The sequence below is a fragment of the Trichosurus vulpecula genome, chromosome 1, assembly GCF_011100635.1.
Source record: "Trichosurus vulpecula isolate mTriVul1 chromosome 1, mTriVul1.pri, whole genome shotgun sequence".
NCBI lineage: Eukaryota > Metazoa > Chordata > Mammalia > Diprotodontia > Phalangeridae > Trichosurus > Trichosurus vulpecula.
Window position 1 is genome coordinate 171117680 of NC_050573.1, and position 20451 is coordinate 171138130.

General features: G+C 40.5%; 1 protein-coding gene across 1 annotated transcript in view; it reads left to right on the forward strand.

Moving 5' to 3' along the window:
* Nucleotides 1-18143, forward strand: part of FARS2 (phenylalanyl-tRNA synthetase 2, mitochondrial) — a 681824-nt gene extending 663681 nt beyond the window's left edge. The window contains exon 7 of the mRNA XM_036734460.1: nt 17847-18143. Coding sequence (XP_036590355.1) covers nt 17847-17985 — 139 coding nt within the window. The 3' untranslated portion in view covers nt 17986-18143. The remainder of the gene's footprint in view (nt 1-17846) is intronic.
* Nucleotides 18144-20451: the final 2308 nt, after the last annotated feature.

A 20451-nucleotide genomic window follows, 5' to 3' on the forward strand; every position in this document is an offset into this window, starting at 1 on the left:
GTTTATTGAGTAAATGAGAAGACAAATAAATCAACTCAGGAGACTTTGGATTCATTATTGGGTAATTGTAGTCACCTTTAGACTTACCAAGCACTAAGTCATAAATGACTGAGTAAGCCCTAGAAAGCCCAGATCTCTCCTGCCATTCTAAAAGGATTCTTCTTTCTCCTCCTCTTCCTTTCCCGCCATCCCCTTTTCCTGACGGTTTGTACCCTACTGCCCTATCAAGCATTTCTTTTTGCATGCGTGCCATAAATTTGACATTTCTTCTATTAATCATCCTTCAGTGGGTGAAAGATAATACAGTCTTCAGACTAGGTTCTGCCCTGGGCTTTTCATTCACTTGCTACTCCAGGATGAATGATGGGCACAGTGGTGGTTTTGTAATTTGGGCTTAGCCATTAAGGGCTGGATTCGTTTAATATCTTGGTTGTAATGTGAAAATGTCCTGAGAGGTGAAAGATGGGTGATTAATATGAATTCCTGCAGATCCTCCCCCATCCTCCCTTTATATGAAGATGTCATGCTAAGCACATCAGTGCAACTAACTACATTCCCTAACCTTCCCCTACCGCAGACGTGCATGCATGTGTACACACACACACACACACAGACACACACACACACACACACAAACATACACACAATCCAGAATCAGTGTAGATTTCTTGCCTACCAAATCTGAATTGTGGGATACCTTTAATTAAATAACACAAGACAAAATCAGGATGTTGTGGATGCTTTCTAATTGTTGTTGGTTAGCCTTTAATATCTCATTTTGATCCTTGAAAGACAATCCACAGTGTGCCTTTGCACACTTCTGTTCTCCTTTTCAATCTCAAGGAAAATGTTCTTAGTTGTTGGCAGCACAGGGTTGATCATCTGTTCAAGGAAACCTCATTTCCATGACAGTGACTCAGCAACTTACCAAACCCAATTAGCAGCTCTGCAGCATTCTGTTCAGTCTCTTCCAACCTATAAAATGAGGTATTTATATTTTGGACTTTTTTTTACATTTAATTTTAATTTTTTTCTCAATTACATATAAACAAAAATTTTTAACATTAGTTTTTGTTTAAATTTTGAGTTCCATATTCTTTCCTTCCTTCCCTCCCCTTATTTTACACGAGAGCAAATAGAGACTGAGAAAGGCTATGCGATTCCTAGGGACCCACAAAAGCCAGTTAAGGACAAAGCCAAGAATAGACCCCTGGCTCCTCATTGGCACTCCAGTATTCTTTGCACAAGACCACAAGGCCTCACTAAGCCAGAGAGATCCTTGTTTTAGGAAATAGTGGGGGAATTTGTGAGTTTATTCAATATAACTTGAACCAAAGTCACTTATTTAGTCCCACTGGTAAAATTTCTTATTTAGCACCACTGATATAATTTCATCCATTCCAGGAATAGATATCAATGTCAACTATGCATTATAAAGATGGGAAGAGGGCAACCAAGGCTGGGAGCCCCCCTCTCCTCTGAGATCTACTTGTTTGGGAGTAAACAAAGGACACAAGGACCCCGTCTCCACAGTTTTGCTGAGGGGCCCAGAATTTTAACTCATTCAGTTCTTCCTACTGCAGAACCTAGAGTACTATTTGTAAGAAACAGATTTTTTTTCCACATCTTTTTTCCTATGCATTTGCCTGAATTTTATGAAATGATTTTTTTTCATGAAAAGATATCTACATGAGAGGCAAAGGTGAGTGGGTTCCTTTTAATAAGCCGTACAAATAATCAGCCATGACAGAATTTATCCTCTGCGTAGTTTGGTTAGCAAATGAAATACTTCCTTTTATTTCTGTGACTGCTCTGCCCAGCCAAGCATTTTTAACATGATAGGAACTCTCTTATTGTGTTTGTCCATTCTCTTAAGAGCTGTATGACAAAATTGGTCCTCGCCTTAGTTTCTCTCTATGGAAATTATACTTATGACCAAAAGCGACTGCAGGATAGCCTTTCACATTTGGAGAAATAATTTGAAGTATACACACCCATTTTTAGTGAGCACTAGAAATTAATTCTCAGAGTTAAGCTTAGGCAATTAGGCTTTCGAGAGGCAGAGAGGCAAGGTAGTATGTAATTGGACCATCAATGTAAAATGATAATCTTTAATAGCCTTTCCCAGCTCTAAAAATCCCAATACCCCAGTGTTCTCACTGGCTACTTTTCAGAAGTTTTTAAACCATCCTCATTCTACTTTCTTAGGGGTTGCTGGCAGGTCATTTTATCCATCTCATCATCAACTTGTAGAGACAACCTTAAAGTCAATCTAGTCTGAACCCCTCATTTTTATAGATAAAGAAATTGAGGCCTGAAGTTTCCGGAGGTCACGTAGAGAGTAAGTGGACAAGCTGGAATGAAGCTGAGGTTCACTGACTCCAAATCGGGTACTCAAAGGAAGGAGACAAATTGGAATTATAAATAGCCATTGGCCAAATCTCACCAAATATTTGCATTTTTAGCCATTCTCTTATTTTGTTTTCTTTAAAAAGCACACAAAAATTATTCTGCAAAAAATACCAAAGTGTTGTTGGACTTAAGCCAATAAGCATTTATTAACCCTTTAAACGCCTTATTCTTAGTTGTTGGTGTTCAGTTGTTTTTCAGTCATGTCCAACTCTTCCTGACCCCATTTGGAGTTTTCTTGGCAAAGATACTGGAGGGGTTTGCCGATGCCTTCTCCAACTCATTTTACAGGTGAGGAAACTGAGGCAAACAGGGTTAAGTGACTTGCCCAGGGTTCCACAGCTGGTAAGTGTCTTAGGCCAAATTTGAACTCTGGTCTTCCTGACTCTAGGCCCAGTTCTTTATCCTACTGTGCCACCTAGCTGCCCCTTGCACTTAGTAGGTGCTTAATAAATTTTGTTGAATTTAACTGCATTTTCACTGAAGCAACTTGTAAAGCTTCCAGGCTTTTGTTGTTACTAGATTTTGTTGTGGGGGACTTTTCTAGTTTAAGAAATTGTTTTCTTGGGGCAGCTAGGTGGTGCAGTGAGTAGAGCACCAAGTCAGGAGGACCTGAGTTCAAATCTGGCGTTAGACACTTGACACACTTACTAGCTGCGTGACCTTGGGCAAGTCACTTAACCCCAATTGCCCTGCCCCCCCCCCAAAAGAGATTGTTTTCTAAAGAGAATCTCTCACCACTTAGTCACCAAGTGATAGACAAGTGTATTTTCTAAGAGGAAGCAGGAAAGAGAAAGAGCCTTTCATTTCAGACACATTCACATATTAGTGAATCTCAAGCCTCTGCATTAGAATTCAATGAAACCATTCTTCCTACTCTTTATTGCTGACCCTTTTCCTTTTTTCTCTCCTTCCCTCCTCCTCTCACACCTCCATTTTATCTTTACTTGGACTGTGCCCCTGGAGCTACCCTGACAGATCTGGCCTGTACATCACTTCTTGGCCATCTGCACTCTAGCTTTCTTCCCCACCAGAAACTTGGATCCTGCCCCTGGAACCATCCTGGGCTTTGATAGGTGAGTTTTCACCTTATCTTGTCTGGCTCCCGACCTCCATTCATTTCCCAGCCATCTTCAAACCATAAAACAGCAGAGATACCTCTCCTTCCTCCCTTCCTTCCACTCCTCATTTTTCAGCTCCTCTGTATATGTCATTTTCTCCTTTTGAAAGTAATTTCCTGTCTTGCTGGCTTGTTTGTGTCCTTAGCACTTAACACAGTGCCTGATACAAGGTAAGCACTTTATAAATGCTTTATCTATCTATCCTCCTCTGCCTGAAATTTTTCACTATTAAAGTCACATTTCTATTAGCTCAACCCACATAAAGTTTCTGGAAACTCTTAATTGCAATAGTATACAATAATTATTGACCTTGTGTTCCTAAAACAATTTAATTAACATATAAAGGAGAGACTGCAGAGATTAATGAGCTATATATGATCTGCTAAATTCCAGGTGCCACTCAAGTTAATATAGTAGATGGGAATCTCATTATACCTAAGTTAGTTTTCACAATCCATATCCCTTCCAGCTATGTTATAACGGAAATAATGTCCTTCAAGACTGCCCAATGAAAGGAGACTTCATAAGACATTGTGTCCTGGAGAGCATGTAAGCACCATCTTCATCTAGGCCAGAGGTTCTCACCCTTTTTTTGGTCATGGACTCCTTTGTCAGTCTGCTGAAAGCTATGGACCCCTTCTCAGAATAACATTTTTAAGGCATAAAATAAAATACATAGGCTGACAAAGGAACTCAGGTATACTTAAATAAAGATGTAAATTTGTTTTACATCCAAGTTCACAGAACCCCTAAAATCTCTCTGTGGACCCCAGGTTCTTAACATTATGTGGCCTCTGATGCATCACGTGACTGTCCTCTGTTATCCTTCTGTCTTGCTATATAATGAACACCTCTCCTTTTCCAGTCACATATCTCTGTGACAGTGTCTTTTTCTCTCCCCTTTGTCTGCAATACATCTTTGGTGATGTGTTGCAGCCTCTGGACACTATTGTGTATTTTACCATTGCTCCCGGGGTGACCCACAATTTTAACTCCTTTGGAAATTGTGGTGCTCCATGATTTATAGAATCACTGGAAAAATATTGATGTTGGTTGGATGCATTTATTTAAGATGCGGTACCAGAGTGCATAAAACATAACGTAAAATGAATGCTTTCCTTAGAAATATGGAATAGCGGATAGAACATGGAATTTGGAATCAGAAAGTTTTAAAGTTTGAATCTTGCCTCACTCATAGGTGTGACTGGACATAGGTGACAATGGACAGTCATTTAACCTCTTTTCCAATCCGGAAACTGGAGATAATAATATCACCTATCTCGGAGGATTGAATAGAGACAACAGATATAAAGTGCTTTACAGACTTCAAAATTCTATAAAAATATGAGCTGCTACCAACCTCATTATAATTTTGGGTTGGCCATGTACTTACTCTGATAGTTAACTGTCATTCACAACTTTTCGGGGATCCTTTTGGCATTGCCTTCAAAATCAGTTTTTGAACCACACCACAAATCTAGGCTCATTACTTTAGAGTCCAGCGCCTCATTTTCTCATCCCAAACAACATTACTCAGTTTAACTTACCCACCAGACTTAGCTTGGAATGAAATTTCCATCACTTCCTAAAATCAAATCTGCCTGTTGAGTATGAAGATTTGCTAGTCAACATGTGAAGTCAACAAGCATTCATTAAGTGCCAGGCACTGTGCTAAGCACCGCTGAGACAAATGCAAGCAAAAAGATGGTTCCTACACTGTAGGAGCTTACATTCTACTGGAGGAACATAACATACATAAGGAAGGTGGGGGTGGGGGTGGGTGAAGATGAAGGTTCCACCTTGAGAGCATGGTAAAGAAAGTCTGGAGATTCAGGAGTGCAGCTTGGAGATGAATGAAAATACAGTTGGCCTTCTCTTTTTCATTAGAATGGAGGTTCTGGGAGGAACCAGCCAGCCAGGAGAGGGCCTCAAGAGTGGAGAGTACTTCCAGTGTGAGAAGTAATGCAGGGGTGGAGTTAGTTTCCAAGGTGAAGAGATTTCTGGGGCATGGTAGAGGATGTCTGGAGAGTCAGGTGTGCAGCCTGGAGAGGAATGCTACCGTTGATGATGTTCAGAAGGATGTGCTACAGGCTCTGAAGGCAGGTCAGAAAGAGGAGTTTTAAAGAGGTTTTCATCTTTGTATTCCCAGCATCTAGTGTATTACCTTGCACTATTACCTTGCACAAAGAAGATCCTTAATACATGTTAGATTGAACTGAATATCCAGAAGCAATAGTAACCTCACTGGAATCAGTTTAAATGTTCCCAAGATGACTCGTTTGGGATGGACAGTACTCATTTAGATATAGAAAGTCTGACATGTTTGTTAAAAAATAATCATACCTTGCAAACACTGAGGTCACCACCATAAAGGATAACATCTATAGCCATACACCATGGATTAATAATTATTAGTATTAATTATAATATTATATTATTATGTAATATATAATATATTCTATATAATATATAATATTAGACAATAATATCTTATATATAATATACAATATTTTATACATAATTATAATTTTATAATTATTATTAAAGTGAATGTAAATAGCCTTCAGAGTATGGCAGAAACATTATTCTATACACATGTAGAGGAGCTAGGCTGGTCACATAGCAAGAACTTCTCCGATTCACATTGGTAGATGATCTTTGTGGTCCCATTCAACTCTGAAGTGGTGGGATGCAGTGAGCAAGATGACACACAGACATCCAAAGTGCTGTAATGATCTAAGATGTTGATGGCACAAGAAGAAGGTCTTTAGGAAATCCATTGGATCCTCTGGAGAGAATTTAGGGAAACCCATGTTAGAATTGTAGCTCTCTATAATTAGTCAAGGTGTGAGATCCCTGAGGTCAGAAATTGTTTCACTCTTGTCTTTATATCTTTGGTGTTTAGCACAGTGCCTGGCACATACTAATAAATATTGGTTAATTGACAAGAATTGAACAGGTTAAGAAGACAGTCTATGTCCTTGCTACATTCCAAGTTAGAATAAGATTCAAGGGAAAGGATGCCTTTTCTTTTGCCTCTCATACATCCTTCAATCCCTAACGTGGGTATAAATGTGCATGCTTGTACACGCGTACATACACAGATGAACTTGTTTTATAGTGATTTAACTTGGTAATTGAGCTGCAGAGAGAATCTCTTCTATTTGAATATGACCATAATTGACTAATTTTTTTCAGATCAAGCTCTAGTTTTGAGGATATAATAACTCCTTCATATTTAACTAGACTCTAAGAAAATGATTCAAATGATTTTCTCATCTTAGCCTTTGTTTATCAGAGAAATAAAGAGATCTGTGTACCATATTACACAGTCAGGCTTTATGGTAATTTTTAAATTCATGAATAACAAGGATTGTGGAAGGATCTATGGGATAATCTTCAATTATTTGTCTATTAAAGCCAGATAGAAGATGTTCTATAGAGGAAGGCTTCAGTTATTTCTCATGGTTTCAGGGATGGGATGTTTAAAATTAACTGAAGTCTGACCCACTGCTACAGTCAGACTCAGGGCTCAGATGCCCTTTCCCTCAATAGAATACTAGAATCTACCCCCTGGAAAGGCTCTTTGACCAAGTTTTACTTGTGTTACTTAATCTCTTGGTTGTATATTTTGGATGACTGCAGCACACATCAGTCTCTCCCCTTACTGAGGTAATGAACTTATTATCGATTGCTCTCTAATTTAGCAGTTTTATATATCAACATTTATAAACATATATATGTATATGTAAGCATACAGGTTTATATGTAAGCATTCCAACCAGGAAGTATGAGACTCAGCAAGCCTTTTTTGAGGACCTGTGATATGCATGACACTGCCCAATTTGTTTGGTTTTTCTTTGGTATTAATGTATATTTGGAGGCATCTAACCCATATTTATGATTACCAAAACCCCAATTTTATCTCAAGTTTATATTACCGGATGAGCTCTGAGAGTCCCTTCAAGCTCCAAACCCTATGATTCCATGAACTACAGTCTTCTAATTAATCATCCATTTCTCCAATACATATTACAGATCAAATGTAAGTGGGAGGAGATGCCATGGAGTGTATCTGCCATGCTCTTTAGACCACTCCTCTATATCAGCAGCCACCTCTCATCAATCTCCAGACTACTGATGATTGGCATTCTGCCCTATGAGCTGCTGAGCTCCCAAAAGGGAACAAGGCTGTTTCCTCTCCTGTCATACCCCACTGGCAAGCTAGAGCTTCCCAAACACTTCTGATGTAATGATGATAGTGATCAATTCAGAGTAAGCATTGCTCTCCTGATATCATCATTCCTTTTTCCTCAAGTAAAGCAGGTGAAGAGTTTGGAAGTCCTGGTTCTTTCTCTGTTTCTCTTTGTAGAGGTAGCTAGGGAGCTTAACTTGGAGTCAGGAAGACATGAGTTCATATTCTGTCTCAGCCACTTACTAGCTATGTGACCCTGGACAAGTCACAGGGACTGCCTTTTGCCTTTCTTTGTATCCCTCGAAGGTAGGAAGAAAGGAAAGAAGGAAGAAAGGAAGGAAGGAAGGAAAGAAAGAAGGAAGGAACAAACAAAGGAATGAAAGGAGGAAGGAAGGAAGCTTTAAATTATTTTGTTGTCATTATTTTCATTGCAGTCTGTATAAAGTCATATTTCCTTTGGCTTATTGAGGATAATCTTGCTTTCATGGTCTTATTAATATAGTTAACTAGTGTCAACTACAAAATCCTGTGTTGAAACAAAAATAAAAAAAGGAAGGAAAGGAAGGAAGGAACAGAAAGGGAAAAAAAAAGCGTTTATCAAATACTTATTATGTCACCTACTAATCACTTTAAAAATATTATCCCACTTAGCACAGTACCTGGACCATATAGTAGGCACTTAATAAATTCTTATTGACCAACAGCCTCTCTCAAGCTCAGTTTACTCATCTCTGAAATGATGATAGCAATAATACCTACCTCACAGGTTTTTTGCCGGGATCAGATAAAGACAATATATATATACATATATAGCTGTGTGTGTGTGTGTGTGTGTGTGTGTGTGTGTAAGTGCTTCGCAAAACTTAAATCACAATCTAAATGCTAGCTACTCTTGCTCTTTATCATCGTCATCGTCTCCACTGTCCCCTACCTAATCCCACCCGAGTATAGCAATTCCTGCTTCCTTGTGAAGGTCACCATCTCCGTACTCTCAAGACTTTGAAAGGGCATCTCCTTTACAAAGTGAGACTGGTTTAATGAACTTTACAGATTATTTGGTGCTACATTGGTAGTTGCATACCCAGCCTCTTCTGAGTTGACAAGAAATCTCATTTCTTTCTCTGATATGCTTTCTTTCCTTGAAGTGTAGGCCATCCTTTTTTTCTGGCAAGAAGCTTTCCTTTATAAATACTTGGAAGAAAGACCCCTGTTTACACAGACCCTTTATTTAAAAAAAAAAAACCAGTCTTCCATCAATCTGCAGTCTTTGTATCTTGGCTCATCACCAATTTGCATTCCCATTAATCTCATCTTCCCCAACCTTTGGAGCCTTTGCTCTATACTACATAATGATCAGAGTTCCATGTTTCCATTTCTGTCTAAATAATTGGACCAGTGGTTCATCCCACTTAGGCTTCAGGTTCCTAGTCTGCTGCTTAGAATCCTTTGGGATCCGATTAGTAAATGAGGTAGTACAGCCGTTGTCCATCATTCTGGCTACATGACCTGCCCTAACCTCTTGAATGATGGACTGCCTTTGGTACATCTGCCACCCCTAACCTTCTGTGGTCAATTCCTATTACCAGACTAACCTTGTTAACAGCCCAACCAAACTGAAGAGAAGTGTAGCGGGAAAAGCAATGGACTTGGGAACAGAATGCCTGTGTTCAGGTCTCTGCCCCTCCCAAGCTATATGCCTGGCAAGTAGCATTTCCACCACACCTGTTTCCTAATATGTGAAACAGGGATTGTTGCTGGGAGAATAAAATGAGAGAATGTATATAAAAATGCTTTGTGACCATAAAGGAACATTTGAATCATCATTCTCCACCCTGCTTTGAATTCTTCTCTTTTTTCCATTATTTCTATCCCATGAGAGACAAAGGCGACATGGAATGACAGATAAGAACCTGGCCAAGCTTTGACTCCTACCCCAGAAGTTTAATAGCCTTGTGACCCTGGGGAAGTCACCTAATTTCTCTGAAATTAGGAAATGTCTATTTCCTCAGCTATAAAATGGGGATGATAATACCACAGAGGGTTGTTGTGAAGATCAGAGATAATGTAAGTGCCTTGGAAACCTTAAAACTAAAGAAATATTTATTAGATTGAAATATTTTATTAGTAAAATAATTTATTCATTGCTATTAATTATGGATAAATATCAGTATTAATTATCATGAATAATAATCACCCTTCGCCTTACCTTTAGTGGCTTCTGCTCAGTCTTGGGGATGCTACTGTTGAAAAGCCATGACAGTCTCTTGCCCTATGACTCCACTCAAGAACCCTGTCATTTAGTCACTGTCTACCTAGATGGGATCTATCTTGTCTGGCCAGGATTCCCAGCTTCCTCTTAGCCATGGTCGGCCCCACCCTATTCCTTTTCACATTCTTCCTGGTTGAGCCCTCTTGAACCTCATTCTGTTCTTAACAAACTGCTCCCCCAGCCCCACCCCACCCAATTGCTTTGTATATATTTTGCATTCTCCTCCCAATAGAATGCCAGACCCTTGAGGGTAGGGACTGTTTTGTTTCTGTCTTTGTACCCCCAACCTCTAGGACCTGGCCTATAGTAAGCACTTGTTTAATACATGCATGTTGAATTGAATTAAATGCCATAGACTTGTGGCAGTGAAAATTAGGTAAGAGAATACAGTAAAGTGGGTAAGAAAAACTGTGAGAATCTGGAGAACAGAGATACATACACACACAAGGGTCAAAAGCTTTCCTGGAGTAAGTATTATCTCTGGCATCTGCAAAATATTTTTTCCAGAAATCTTCCCCAAACCAATGACTTCCCCCAAAGACTCTCCTCCCATCCCTAGGGTTCCAGAGCAATCAGTATTGTCCATGGATTTAAGCAAGTATCCCCCACCCCCTATTCCAGAAGGTAGCATTATGTCATCTGAGTTGCTAGGCATAAATTGCTCAGCCTGAAGCGCCCAGAAAAGCTGGAGGGGGTGGAGGGAATAGGAACCTGTGGGTGCTTTGAAGCTTCCCTAGGGACTTGGCAAGTGTTTGATTTTTAAAAGCATGTCTCGCCTGCAAAATGCAAGTCCCCAAGGAGCTCTTACATTACAGACAGGCAGATGAGTAGGACCTGAAGAGAGATGTGTTTGAATGCTAGAGGCTTGCCTCTGCTGGGCCTTGGCAACTCCCTCCCTCCCCCACTGGCTCTGGCTTTCCCTCACTGGAGGACTGGATTTGAGTTGTCTTTCCCAAGGCAGTAACTGTCAGAGGAACCATCTGGTTTGGTTTCTTGTGACTGACTCCAAGGAACAACCATCTCCTCTGGGAAGCAGCCCCAGCAGCCAGAACCAGCTACAGCTGCAGCCAGACTGCCCCAGGTCCAGAATCTAAGCCAGGGAGCAGGATCACAGAGAGCCTTGAAGACCTTGCTTTGGAGGCTTCCATCTAAAATAGACAGTTCTGAAAAGGACAGAAACCCCTGACTGTCTTGGTTAGGGAGCTGTGTTGATGGAGAAAAGATCTCCATGTCCACATTGCAGTGGCAGGCTCACCTCTTTTGAAGCTTTGAACTACATTCATTCTCCAGCCTAACCAGATGATCCTTTTTCCACCTATTCCCTGAACTCATTGACCCCACTCCTGTGTACATTTATGTTGACATCTTTTCCTGTCTGTTGTTCTGTTAGATGGTAACTTCCTTGAGGATGTAAGAGTTGCTGTCCACCCTGCATATCCTATGAGTCTAGTCTGTGGTAGGGTGCAGAAAATACTTGCTACTGACTTGACTAATTTCTTACTTCTGAGTTCCCTGTCCTGAAGGCACTTAGATTCTAATGCGGGAGATAACAGGTTTGTGTATTATACAGAGTAGATGGGAGGTAATCCTAAATTTTAGAAGCTGGGGCAAATGGGAAAGACCTCTTGAAAAAGATGGTATTGTACCAAATGGTATTGTAACAAAAGAGGGTACATTTATTAAGTACTTACCAGGTGCCTAGCACCATGTTTAGTGCTGGGGATACAAAAGGAAAGCAAAGACCTCTCAAGGTGCTCACCTCTTAATCAGGGAGATAATATGTAAGTAACTATGTACATCTAAGATTATTTCAGATGAAAGGGTGGGAGAAGGGACTGGGAAAGATCTACAGAAGGTATGATTGATCCTACAGAAGGTGAGAGACAGAAGTGAGTAGGGTAGAATATTCTAAAAATGGGAGACAGCCATTACAAAGACACAGACTTGGGACAGATGGAATGTTGTACAAGGAACACCAAGAAGGCTGGTGCTTCTGGATGGTAGAGTATGTGGAGAGGAATAAAACATATATAAGTATACTGGAAAGGCAGGAAGAGTCTGAGTTTTGAAACACTTTAAATGCCAAACAGAAGTGTTTATATTTGATCCTGGAAGTTATAGGGGGCCACTGGAATCTACTGAGTAGGGAGGTGACATAGGAAAATCATTATGGCAACTAAGTGGAGGATAGATTAAAATAGAGAAAGACAAGCAAAGACCAATTAGAAGACTACTGTAAAAGTCCAAGCAAGGTGTGTTGAAGACCCAAACTAGGATTGTGGCTCATGAACCAAGGCAAAGGGCTGTATAGAAAAGATGTTGTGGAGAAGGAAACCACATTACTTGGCGACTGATTGTCTGTACAAGGTGAGTAAAAAATGAGAAATCAAGCATGACAGTAAGGCTGCAAGCCTGGTTAACTGGGAAGATGGTTGTGTTTTGTGTTTATCCTTCCTTTTCGAAGAGGACCATGGCGTCAGGGAAATGATGACATGACTTGCAGTTGACTTTGATTTGAGTGAGGGAGGGCTGTGCAAAGTCACTAGCCTCACTTTCTCCTCCAGAGACATCTGGGTCCAGTGGCCTGATGTTCACCAAGACGACTGGAGATGGCCCAGGATGCACTGGGAGACCCTGGCCCTTTAGGCTAAGCTAAGGTCTTTTCAGGTTCTCAAGTGAGTGAGGTATTGATAGTACAACCCTTGTTTCAGAGACTCCTATGGCGTAAAAGGCCCAGCTCATCTCTTGATTTGTCATGAAGAAGCATTTCCTTGACTTGAACCCATCTCCCTCCCAATCTCTAATCAAATTAGAAGACTGGTACCAACTCTTCACTTAAAATTATAGAATCTGCAACAAAGCTGAGATTAGAATTCAGGTCTTCTGACTCCGAGTCCAGTGTTCTTTTCCTGATATCATGAGTTGTATATAGTTGCACATATGACAATGCGGAGTTCAGGAGCTTCCTGACAGTCTTCTAGATGAGATCGTCTGCCTTATGTCCAGGACGGGGAAATGAATGCAAGTTTGGGAAAATCTTTTTCTTGTTCCTTTGAAAACTGAACCCATCCTATGATATTACCTCTCCTTTTATGTTTGCCTGCTAGCTCTGCCATGAATTGGTGATGCCTGTAGTGATTGTGGATCCTAAATGGTCTATTTTAGGATTCATAGTAGACATATATGTCCCAACCCAAGATCAGGAAGTAGCTGCTCTAACCCAGTTGGAGAGACCAGTCAGTGTGCCTGTGGTAGGAGCTAAGTTTTTGACTCAGTACCTGGGTTGAAGGTTTTTAAGTTCAGGCTTAAGTTAACTTTTAAGTTTTTAAATTTTAAGTTCAGGCTTTACTCAATTGCCTAGGTGAATAGAGTGTCTATGCAGTAGGAAGGATTTCAGCCCTTGTCACATCTCTGATCCATCCAGGATCAAATGAAATAATCTTTGTAAAGCATTTCACACAGCACTTGGCACATAGTAAATACCTAATAAATGAGTTGTCTTAAAGTCCTTTAGAAATTCTCTTTCAAGCCTCATTGTCTAATATATTTTAAATTTGACAGTAATGTTATTTTTAGTAAGAATTTTGTACTCATTAGTTTTTCCTATGCAGTTGGTCAGAAAGGAGAAAGGGAGGTGGCAAAGGACTCTGCTAAATATTAATACCTTCTTTAATCTTTTATTTAAAAGTAGATGAAAATATATAGCATGTCTTCTTTCTCTTCCTTATTACTTTTTAGGACTTCTGGGAAATGAAAGGGCAAGTATCTGAAGACCATTATCTTACTCACTGGCTTATCTCCTATCCAGACCTGTTTACCCTGGGATCTAGAGAAACAGGGTAGTACTAAGTTATTGTTTGAACAGTTGAAGAAATATAGAACTATAGAATGGAGACTCATAGCTTAGAGCTAGAAGTTAGACCTTAGAGGTCTAACCCCAAGCTGGGGACCTCAGAGACAAAGATCTTTTAAAGTATGAAGTCAGTTTACATTAATTTAGTGTTCTGTAGTCACAGAGTACATCATAACCATCGTCTTTTTTGATTGCCTTTGTCTCATCCATTCTGTGAGATAGGTAGTTGTCAGCATCCACTGCTGGGATTAAAGAGGCTAAATAGGAGGATCAAGCCAATCAATGCTGAAAACAATTGACTCCCTTCCTTGTCATATTTAAGGGAACTCCATGTGCCTTAGCAACCCACTAGAGCACAGAGGAAGAGACCGAGACAACAAGGGAAGGGGTTCAGGGCCCTCCAACATCCCCCTCTCACTGAAAGGGCTGGGGCAGATACCTCCAAAGCAGGGAAGGGGGGTGCTACAAGGATGTCACCAAAGATCCTCAGGCACAAAGGTCTTCTAGCCATGGCAAGGAGAAGGAGAATACAATATTGTCTTTCCAGATGTTGCTTCCAGTACTTGCCCTGTGATTGCACCAAGCTGTCACCATCACTCCATTGTCTAGTACTTCAGGGTAGTTCTGGGGTCAGGGCTGCTCAAGTTTTTTCATAGGGAGGGTTAGGGTCCTTCTTAATTGAATCTTGATGGTTTTCCCAACCCTGAGGTCACAGACGGGCAGGAATATCTAATCAGCTTGGGTACTGGAGAAGGGACAAGTTGGAAAGCAGGAGTACCAGATAGAAGGAAGGGTCATAGCTCAGTGAAAATGACATTGGTATACAGAAGACTGGGCTGGAATCCCAGAAGTTTGTTTTTTTTCCTCCTGCTCTGAATTGCACAAGAGCAGCCATTTAAATTTCTAGAAGAAACTAAGGCTTAGAGAGGGTTAAGCAATTCAGCCACCCAGGGTTCCATCTCTAGTAAGTGGAAGAACCATAACTTGACCCCAGTAAATCCAGTGCTCTTGACTACTAAAGGGTGGAGTCATTTGCTTTATTTTAAGGTTTTTGTTGTTGTTCAGTCGTGTCCAACTCTGCGAAGATTCTGGAGCAGTTTGCCATTTCCTTCTCCGTTAATTTAAATTCTTACTGGAATGACTTTTCATGGCGGGAACCAATAAAGAGCCAGTTGTAAAAGGGAAGCTGTTATGTATACATGGAGTTTTCTTATTTACTCTTTTGGTCCCCCTGTTTACTTCTTAATCGGTCCTCATCTAGTACTGAAATTTATTGAGTTACTCTTCTTATGTGGTTAGCATCTGGTCTCTCCTTATCAGCTGCCCTTCCCCTACTAGCCCCATACCTGTTAGACATAGAATCATTGGATGGTAGAGTTGGAAGAAACACCAGAAACCATGCAGTCATTTCTCTTGGACAAAAATAAACTATATATAGTGTGTATGTATGTATGTATGTACATGTATGTATGTGTGTATGTATATGTACACATACACACATATACATACATACACATTTAATTTTTTTTCACTTCTCAACAGCTTGGGAAATGCTACTACTTGTCATGGTAAAGAAGGAAAGAGGTGTGGTGGTCTAGCACTGGTCTGTGTTAGTAACTAACCAATGAAGAGTATTTATTGTAAGCCTTCTCTGATCCTCCCCACTGGCAGTGGCCTTCCTCTTTGGACTTCACATAGCACTTTGTTCTTATCTTTCCAATGCACTTATTAAATCTCTGTGTTTGTCTTCTCCTGTGACTAGCCAGTGTGTTCCATAATGTCAGACTGTCTTATGTAAACCCCGTGTCCAACCCAATACCCAGGAATCAAATAGGTTATGCTTTTCTTTGAATCGTCAGATTGGTATTTTTTACTTTCACATTACTTCTCATTTTCCATTGTATCTCTCCTCCAAGAGATGTCCCTTCTAACAAAAAGGAATAAAAAAGGAGGGAAATAAACCAGTTCCACAAACCTACCCAACACATCAATCAAGTCCAACATTCCATAGTGTTCCATACCTGTTGTCCCTTATCTTTGGGGGGGAGAAAAAAAGAAAATTTCTTTGGTACCGAGTTTAGTCATGATAATTTCATAATATTCAGCTGCAATTTACATTTACATTGTTTCAGTCATCTTGTATATTGTTTTGCTGTTGCTGCTTACTGCATCAGTTCATGCAAGTCTCCCGATGCTTCTTTGTATTTTTCATTTTTATTGTCCTTTTTAAAGTATTTAGGGCAAGTTGGAGATATTCACACTACAAGCACAATCAAGTGAAAAGCTGCCTGCAAAAACCTTTGTAAAACTTAACGCATATCTTCCTGAACTTACAGAGAGAAGGAAATTGAATGGATACACACACTTAGTGGCTCATACCTGTTGTCCCTGGTGTAGGGGAGGCTTGTTGTTGTGGTTGTTGTTCAGTTGTGTCTGCCTCTTCATGACCCTGTGGACCATACTGTCCATGGATTTTTCTTGGCAAAGGTACTGGAGTGGTTTACCATTTCCTTCTCCAGTGGATTAAGGCAAACAGAGGGTCACACAGCTGGTTTCTGAGGCCAAATTTGAACTCAGGTCTTGCTGACTCTAGGCCCAGCACTCTATGCACTGAACCATCTAGCTGTCCTAAGGGGGAGGCTAAGGACAGCAAATTGCTTAAATTTGGGATTTGTGAACTACAGTGGGGCTAAAGCCGATGGGATGCCTGCATTGTAAGATGAGGTAAATAGGAATAGGTTGCAGAAAAACAGAGCATGTTAAAGCTTCCATGCTGATCAGTATTGGGATTGGGCCTTTGAGTGGACACTGCCCTTACTGCCTGGGTGAGATAGGAAGACCTAATCTAACCCATTAAAAAAAAAGTGAACGAAGCCTGCAAGGAATCCATGTTTACAAGGAATCCTAGGCTTACCCAGGTTGTGTGGTGTCACCTCTTCAGGGTGTGTACCATTTGTGCCAGTGAGGCTCCATGAAGTATTTGTATGACTTTTATCTCACTAGCAGAAGCATAGCATCTGCCTTTTGTTAAGAATAGGTTGTCCCAGTGAGCTAGGGGATAGTAGAATCTCCAGGGCTGAGAGTTCCAATCTTAGCTTTGTTGCTTCATGATGGCTTAATGCTTGGTCCTGGGCCTATGGTCATGGGTCTCCTTTGACTTCCTTATTTTCTTCAACTGTGGTGGAATAGGAAAGAGATCCCTTGGGGAGAAACAGCCAGACCCTTTGCTTATATGCAATTGCAGAGGTTTGAACTTGAGTTCAAGGCATTTACATTCTATCTGTGTCTATGACCTAATTCAAATCACTTCAGGTCTTTAAGGCTCGATTTACCCATCTGTAAAATAAGAGGATTGAATGTAATTTCCATAGATCCTTTCCAGCATTGACATTCTATGCTTCTGAGTGACTAATTCGACTCTTCTGTAATTAATAGGAATCCATGAGACTCAAAAAAATTAAAAGGCACACTAAGTAGAAGTGACCCAAGAGATTATCTGATCTGACCCTCTTATTTCACAGATGAGGAAACTGAGACCCAGCAACATTAAATAATTTGCTGAAGTTCACACAACTAGTTATCAACTGTTTTCCTGATTCTGTGTCCCAGAAAGGATAATTTATTCCTTTGGCTAAGTCTAAATTAAAGCCAAAAATTGAAATAATTGTCCAGATAACAACCTTCAACTCCTCCCCACCACCCCCCACACATAAAAGAACAGTCCTCCATCCCTAAAACACAGTAATGGTAATTCTAGATTAAGCTTCTTCTTTTTTTTTTTTTTAAATTTAAATTTATTTATTTATTTTTAGCTTACAGGTTTTTTCTTTTTGTTTTTTTTTTCAACCTGATACTTAGGATAATTTCTTTAATCCTTTACTTGGGTTCAGAGATGTGTCCAAAACATACCTGATTCTTCAGTATTGTTGACATGAGCTTTGTGAGATGAAGTGGGGCTTTCATTTCCTTACCACTCTGTTCTACTCTTCTGTTTTCCAGGACACAGAGAGTCAGCCATTGCTATCGAATCACTTACCGCCACATGGAGAAGACCCTCACCCAGGAAGAGGTGACGCACATCCACCAGTCTGTCCAAAATGGGGCTGTGCAGCTGCTGGGTGTGGAGGGCAGATTTTGATATGCCTGCTTTGCTGAGGTGGGATGCCTTTTCTCTGCTCACAGATTCACCTAAGGAGAAAGGATCACATTCCCATCCATGAATTGGGGGCATTGACTATCTTTTGATAAATGGGTCAATTTTAGGAATTGTGGAAAATAAAGAATAATTGTGGAGAAATTGTTGACATAGCATCTGTCTTTTATTTTGGTAGGGGGAATGAGAAAAAGCAATAATATAAGATTTCCCTCTTGTTATGAGTAGAAATACTCTACGTGGTGGCACTCATTGTTGTTAATTGGTCCCTGGGTTCCATTAAACTGTAAACACTAGGTATTATTTCTTGTTTGACAGACTCTTCCTTTCACATAATACAGGAAACCAAAGAGGAACATTAGATTCTCCAGTTACCAGAAACTGACCTCCCTACCTTTTATTTCTTTCCATTTTGCAAAGAACAAGCTTCAGTGAAAGCAATAATGATATACCAGGGCTTCCTCAGAAACAAAGGGGTCTCATATCTCCAAGATGGGACTTTTCCTTAAAATAAAGCAATGACTTAGAGATAGACTCACAGCCCCGTAGCCTACCCTTCTACAGTTTGTTGCCTCACTAGGTAGGCAAAGGATGAAGGGGGAACTGCCTTCCTCAGTGTTTTGTTTCCTAACGGGAAACTGCTGTTTCTAGAGGCGACCTTTGAGAAAGAATGCAAGACTTTGAAGTCCTTCCTATTCCATACCAATCACTTTGTAGCTAGCCTGCTGCATTCATAACCAGTGATAATAGGCGAATTCCATCCCTGGCATCATGCTGGAGGCTGGTGGAGATTCACAAGCACTGGGATAAATATTTTATGAGGAACTGCCATTAATGGTTAACTCTTGGAGGGTTAGTACAAGGGGGCAGGCACTGGCTTTGGAAGGGAAGGGCTTTAATGTAGTTTTATTGTCAGGGACTAATTGGAAGGTTTTCCAAGGAGCTCTACTGCCTTCTGAAGGAACAAGAAAAACAAAATACAGAGTCTTGCTCCAGGCTTAGCCAGGAAGACCCTGGAAGGGGGCCTCTTTCTAATGGGGACAGGGTCTGAGTGGAGGAAGTACATAGTAAAATTCTTACCTAGAGCAGCCATCTTTGCAAAGTGTTTTAATCCCACCTCAGAGCAATGACGTCTGCTGACCAGGATGAGGAGTTTCATTTGCATAGAGAGGGTCTGACAAGGTGAGCAGAGCAGGTAAGCACAAGCAGCTGTGACACCATAGTACTCTTCCATGACTTTCAGTATCTCACTCCAGGTCACTTCAGATTATAACTATTGGTTGTGTTCTATTTAAGGAACAAATCCTGATATAAGCTCCTTGACAGCAGAGATCACTTAATTTTTTTTTTTGTCTTTGTATCCTCAGTACCTAGGATGGTATTTAACACATCGCAGGTACTTATAATAAATGCTTGATGGACTGATTTGAGCCTTATTCCCTCCCTCTCATATATTGCCTCCCTTTTCTGATCTATAAAACTCTATAAAAGCTTCCCCTGACCCCAAGTAAATAAGCAGGTAAATATCAAGACACAGGGCAAAATCATAGAAATTTGGAGCTGAAATGGACCTGAGAGTTCATCTAGTTCAGTCTTTTCATTTAACAGAAAAGGAAACTGAGTCCCAAGGAAATGAAGTAACTTGCCCAGATGATCAATGGTAGAGCCAATCCTAAAACTCAGGTTTCCTGACTCCAAGACCACCTTCCACCACTAATCTGACCTCATAAATGCCTCTTACAAAGTGTACCTATGCAAAAGCCTTGGCATTCATTGGAATCTGTAGTTTGAGGCTTGGGTGAGTAGCAAAGGATGGGAGGGATTAAGAGACCTCTTTAAGGATGGAGACTAGACTTATGATTTCACTGAAATAGGCGACTTCCTCCACAAGTGTAAGAGGGTACCTCCTCAAAAACTTATCAATGAGAGGTTGTGAGATTTGCCCAGTATGACATGGCCAGTATGTCCAAGGTGGGACTTGAATCTAGGTCTTCCTGACTTTTAGGCCATTACTTAGCACAGTGTCTGGCATATAGTAGGTACTTCATAATGTTTATTGATTGATTTCTCTCCTCTACGCCATTGGTCTACAGGAACCTAGATACTTTAACAGTCCTGTATCTGGATAACCATTTTGGAAGGCAACCTCTGGGCCCTTATATGTTTTAGCCTCTTCAATGTACATTCTGGGGACAGGATTCTACATGACACACAGGCATTCCCAATTCAATGTTATATCTCAACATAGGAAGAAAAAACATGTAAGAAAATAAAGGCAAGGATGAGTCTTTACTATATACTTGAGCTTATGAGCCTTGTGCCCCCTGTTTACCACCACCTTTTCGATTACCTCCCAAGCTTTCAAGGGGACCCCTGGGGGGCATAGGTCTGAAGTTACTAACCCTTCTTAAAGCCATCCTCCAGATACATATGACCCAGGTTGATTGAAAA